Consider the following 6,017-nt stretch of genomic DNA (forward strand, 5'->3'; position numbering starts at 1 on the left):
CTGCCACGGCTCTGTGGACCCCCCCTCAGGTCCCTCGTCCCAGACATCACCAGAGTGAGAGAGAGTGAGAGTGAGAGTGAGAGACGGAGAGAGAGTGAGAGAGTGAGGACATGCTGCTGTCTCCATGTTCAGGTCAAAGGAACAAAAACAGCGTTTGAACTGAATTTTAAATCAAGCAGAGAATAACACTAGATATCAAGCTTTAATGTTAACATGCATTAGTTATATATATCATGAAAAGTTATTTTCTTTTTGATGTGAAGCCGTGTTGAGCTGCAGTCCGATGCTCCTGTCAGGTCCCAGTTTTCACACTGTTGCCGAGGCGATGAGGATGAGGATAATAAACATGCAGACACTGCAGACCAGCATGCACCGGCTGACGTCCAACACCGGCCTCGTTGCTAAGCCTACCAAAGGCGGAGGAAGGTGCCGTGGCTAATGGGGGCAGACGTAGAGCCTCAACTCATGTCATGGCAGGCGCCTGCAGCTTGTCTGGGAGTGCTGGATATGAGGGGATCTGCCCTGGTACTGTCCTTTTAGGAGTTGACAAGATAGATGTTGTTGATATTATTATTGATATAATTGTTTCTGTTTATATTTTGTTGCCTCACATGTTATCCAAATGGGGGATATCAATTATAGTTTTGAAAAATCACCTTTGGGCTTTGGGCTTTTTATTCAGTGTGATGAACCATCCCATATGCCACAGTTGGTCATTTAAAATAAATGATTTTGCTCAGCTGGTAATACATGGCATTACATAAACAGTCCTTTCAGAAGAAGTGTGTATGGTCACGAACCCTTGCAACACTACGAACCCTATTTCTGCCCTTTGGTCAAGGTCACATGGCTAGGAGGGGCAACAGAATCTAAAGGGCTCAGAGAAATATCAAAAAACAGAACAAACAAAAACAAACATACATGAAGGCATCGTTGAGGCAAAACAACACACAGTGCGGCTGATTGTCTTGTCATGGCGTGCTCAGATGTGTGGAGCTGCTTGAGATGAAAGAGTTGCCCGGCACACTGCCTCTCCTATGGCACACAGGCCTGTGTGGAGTCTGGCGAGACCGCCACGGCCGCCACGACTTTATTCTGATTCATTCACGTCAGCCAGTAACTCATAAGTCAGGTCTATCCTATCCAGATATCATGCTGTTGATATTGTTACATCTTAATGTCATCCTCTGACAGTTAACTGTTCTGTTAAAAACTGTTAAAAGCAGGACTTTATGAATTAATGCTGCATTCATTTGTTTTTAATTGTTGTTTTTGTTTGTGTGTGTGTGTGTGTGTGTGTGTGTGCATATTCATATTATGAGTGAAAATAAAACTGTTTTCTGTCTGACTCATTTGAGGTGGTCAAGGCAGGCTTAAACTTGATCTGTCTTTGATTTTGTGCGACTGCTCTGTAAAAACGTAATGTTCTCTTGACTTCACTCAAATGTGTGGTGTACTGGAAAAGAAGCACAAACTGTTTGAGGACACGTTGGCCACAGGGGGGGACAACGTGTCCCCCCCCACCACCCCCACCCTGGCCTCTCATTCTGCTCTACAAACCCATGTAAATAAAAAGCATCCCAACCCAACAGCACCATGTGTCTCCCACGCCGTCACACACTCCTCTGCCAGGAGTCGGGGGCTTTATTGCTTTCTCTATCGCCACAGCGGATCTGACACTCTCCCTGGGTCGAGTCGAAGCAGGGATATCAATGAAATTCAGTCCGTGCTCTGTCTGTTTCTCTCCATTCTAACCTCCCTCTGCCTGTGTGGGTTCGGACTGGAGCGGCCCGTGGGGGTGGGGGTGGGGGGGGTCTGGTTCATTTCTATGGAGGCTAAAGAGACGCACGCCTCCTCATAGGATTAACGTCGGTTTGTTCACCGGGGAGACAAGATGACTCCTTACTGAGGATCCTCACATGTTCTATGCAAAACATACATGGGTGTAGAGCATTGAAATAATGCTATGAAGTACGGACGGTATCTATATTAACTTTATTATACTTTCTGTAACACAGTTTGTATTTATGAAACTGAGTTGCAAGTGAGACTGTATCAATAAACTTATTAATAAAAGCCCTCTGACAGACTCTTGTCCCTCATGGTGTGCCCCATCCCAGACGGATTGAATGCATGCCACTGTTTCCTGTTTTGAACAATACCGTTTTTACACATTTCTTAGCAAAATGAAATGAAATAAAAAAGAAAGATTGCATGAACATCTGACAAAAGTTTTTAATTGTTTTCATTCCCGGGGTTGTATTTAATACACTTTTACATAACAAAAGATAAAATGATGTCATGCTGTCATTTGCTCAGGGATGCTCAAACGTTAGCATGCAGCTGAAGAGCAGACGCTACATTAAGAGGCTACATTAAATCTCCACGAGCCACACGTCCGGTGTGTTAAAGGCACAGAACGGCGTCAGCGATGCCAACATCAGGGGGACGATTTCCAGGCGGCCTCACACCGGGTGCCAAATCCTGCATATGTTCCCCACACTCTAAGCTGTCAGAAGTGTCTTAATAATTACATTACGAGACACGTGCTCTCTACTTTCCATGAGGGCCTGCTTGATCCAAGGTCATTGCTAATGTTGTTACTCGATTCCACTTCATTATAAGTGCATTCATAACTCACGGTGTGAATTAGCGCCCGTGAAGGGAACCGTCTTGGTGGTTTTACAACCAGGAATGTTGCCGAGGGGGATTACAGTACGAGAGGACATTCACTCTGCTGCTAATGTTTCTCGTGGCTGCTGACTCGTATCATGAAATAATGTGGAGGTTGTGAAAAAAGGTTCAATCTTCAATCTGTTTAAAAGAGATTACATTCCGGCTGTACCAGCAAGGCTTTGCTAAGGAATCTATTGATACAGTCATTCCATTGAGGTGGCGTGGAACATAGGTAAACAACTGGGGAGTAAAGATAACACTTGAGTAACTTTGAGCCAAAAGGACAGGGGCATGTCCCCCACGCCAATCCCCTCTCCCCCTCCCGCACACACATAAAGACACACAAACACACACTTGAAACCCGGGTCTACAGGTGCCAAACATGCACTCTGACCGCAACGCCAAAGAGCCAGGCTCATTGGTATGACAGTCAGAGCACACACTCATGTGTAGTGACGGCACATCGTCACAAGGGGGGAGGGGGAGTGAAGGGGGGGTGGGGGGGGGAAGGGAGGAGAGGGGACCACTGTGCCCCTGCCAAGACTGTGTTGTTGTTGTTGTTAATTAAGACCTTGTCAGGTTGTTAATGGCACACACGACACACTGGAACACACACGTGCATATATAGAGGCCAGCAGTGGGCAGCTTGTAGCGCCCCAGGGACCAAGTGAAGTGAACTGTCCATCTTTGGTCAGGGATGGACATGTGTTCTGTTATTTTGCATGTTTTTTCTGTTGGGGTCCTTAGTGGAGGAAACCCTTGTGAACACGGGGAGAACATGCAAACTCCCCACAGAAAGGCCCGGAGATAGCCCACCTGAGCACTGTGCACTCTGGGGAGGACCTGCCCCAACAGAGCCAACAGCGGCCCATGCGGGAATCGAACCCATGACCTTCTTGCTGTGAGGCGGCAGTGCAAGCAGTGCAAGCAACTGAGCCACCGTGCCCACCGTGTTGTGTAGTGGGTTAAGGGCCCAGTCTGGTTGTTGTTGTCGTGTAGTGGGTTAGGGCCCAGACTATGTTGTTGTTGTGTAGTGGGTTAGGGCCCAGACTGTGTTGTTGTTGTGTAGTGGGTTAGGGCCCAGACTGTGTTGTTGTTGTGTTAGTGGGTTAGGGCCCAGTCCTGTTGTTGTTGTCGTGTAGTGGGTTAGGGCCCAGACTGTGTTGTTGTTGTGTAGTGGGTTTAGGCCCAGACTGTGTTGTTGTTGTTGTCGTGTAGTGGGTTAGGGCCCAGAGTGTGTTGTTGTTGTGTAGTGGGTTAGGGCCCAGAGTGTGTTGTTGTTGTTGTAGTGGGTTAGGGCCAAGACTGTGTTGTTGTTGTTGTTGTTGTTGTTGTGTAGTGGGTTAGGCCCAGTCTGTGTTGTTGTTGTTGTTGTGTAGTGGGTTTGGGCCCAGACTGTGTTTGTTGTTGTTGTTGTTGTTGTGTAGTGAGTTATGGCCCAGTCTGTGTTGTTGTTGTTGTTGTGTAGTGGGTTAGGGCCCAGACTGTGTTGTTGTTGTTGTGTTGTTGTGTAGTGAGTTATGGCCCAGACTGTGTTGTTGTTGTTTGTGTAGTGGGTTAAGGGCCCAGACTGTGTTGTTGTTGTGTAGTGGGTTAGGGCCCAGAGTGTGTTGTTGTTGTGTAGTGGGTTAGGGCCCAGTCTGTTGTTGTTGTTGTGTAGTGGGTTAGGGCCCAGAGTGTGTTTGTTGTTGTGTTATGGGTTAGGACCACTGTGCCCTGGCGAGGCCTGTGTTGTTGTTGTTGTGTATTGCGATTGCATTTCCCCCGGGCTCATTAAAGGTAATCATATCATCCAGAGGACCGGCAGCACTTATCCCAGCACGGCTGCAGAGAAAAGCCGCTCCACTCCGCGCCGTGCCGCTCCGCACCCAGCTGGCAGCAACCTGGCCAAGCACACTGCCCTCACGCAGAACCCGCTGACTGGCTGATGAGATAGAGAGAGAGAGAGAGAGAGAGAGAGAGAGAGAGAGACAGAGAGAGGGAGAGAGGAGGGGGGGAGAAAGAGAGAGGCGGTGATGAGCCTTAATAGGGCTGTTTGCTCTGCTCCTTTCATCCCAGGACATCGGCAGGTCTGTATCGCGCTCGTCCGACTGCCCATATGACTGCCCCATATGACCTGACAGAAAGAAAGAGACACACACACACACACATGTAGCGTGTTGCATACTACAGGGCTATAATAAACAGATACACTAGATTTATATAGTCATTTTATGGATATAGTAACGTTGTATTTTATACTGTACTATATAGATTTACATAGGTTTAGGTTTGTCTCATTGTGAAAGTATGGGCTGGATTGGTGCCTACCTCTTCTCTGCAGCCTACCCTCTCACGTACAGGACCCCAGCTTGAGTCCTCAGAAATTATTCAGCTTCGCTGCAAGAGTTAAGGCCTGGTCAGAATGTTAATTGGACCTGACGACACTGGTATGAACTGTTTGATGCGAAACAAATGAATTGCACACGGTGGCACAAATAGGGGCTAATTGCGTGTAAGCACATTAATGCACATTATAAACGAATTTAACAAGTGAACTGAAAATGATGATATTCAAACAGTTGGGCTTTTGAACCACAACCATAAAACCATGAAACAATTTCAGGACCGAGCCTCAGTGGACTCCACTGCCCAGCTCTCGCACCGAATCAAAACCACTTTGATTTGACCAGTGCCCACGAGCAACATGATGCTTCTTTTGTGCTTTTTCAGTGCCACCAAAAGCGTAAATCGTGAATATTCATCGGCCGCTGCCGTAGACTAACACCCACTCTAGCTGCTGCACAATGATGAGGCCTTTGAAGTAAAACTGTAACGATGGCAGCCAAACGCTGACATTCTCCTCACAAGGCAAATTCAACAACAGCGGCAGCCAAACTCCAGACCACAACACACTATATATACCGTAGTGAAATTTACCGAAAACTCAAACCCTTGTCATGCCCACGGAAGATAATCACTAAAGCAATCTATCACCCTCTTTGAAAGAGAGTGGGGCGCCCCAAAATGGCTTGTTTGTGTGTGTGGCTTGAGCAGTGAGTGATGCGGGGGCCACCAGTGACTGCTGTATTTACGACTCGGCTGGCTCCAGCCCACCCTCTATCGACAGCGCCTCAGGCAGGCCTCACGCGACTCTCATTTAGCTCAGGATGGGGCCGCCGCCGCCTTCCCCTTCGCCTTCGCCGCCACCCTCGCCTTCGCCTTCGCCTCTGTCTCCATGAGGTAACTCTTCCAACTGTCAGCGTGTGAGATTGAGAGGCTCCTCTCCTCATTTATTAACAACCGTGCACGCACACACACACACACACACACACACACACACACACACACACTACACACAC

General features: G+C 47.8%; 1 protein-coding gene across 1 annotated transcript in view; it reads left to right on the forward strand.

Moving 5' to 3' along the window:
• LOC105900348 (delta-sarcoglycan) overlaps positions 1-4,604 on the forward strand; it is a 98,379-nt gene extending 93,775 nt beyond the window's left edge. The window contains exons 9-11 of the mRNA XM_031572714.2: positions 280-426; positions 987-1,108; positions 4,456-4,604. Of these exons, the coding sequence (XP_031428574.1) occupies positions 280-426; positions 987-1,108; positions 4,456-4,604 (418 nt within the window). The remainder of the gene's footprint in view (positions 1-279; positions 427-986; positions 1,109-4,455) is intronic.
• The last annotated feature ends 1,413 nt before the right edge of the window (positions 4,605-6,017 follow it).

Source organism: Clupea harengus, chromosome 8 (assembly GCF_900700415.2).
Source record: "Clupea harengus chromosome 8, Ch_v2.0.2, whole genome shotgun sequence".
NCBI classification, from domain to species: domain Eukaryota; kingdom Metazoa; phylum Chordata; class Actinopteri; order Clupeiformes; family Clupeidae; genus Clupea; species Clupea harengus.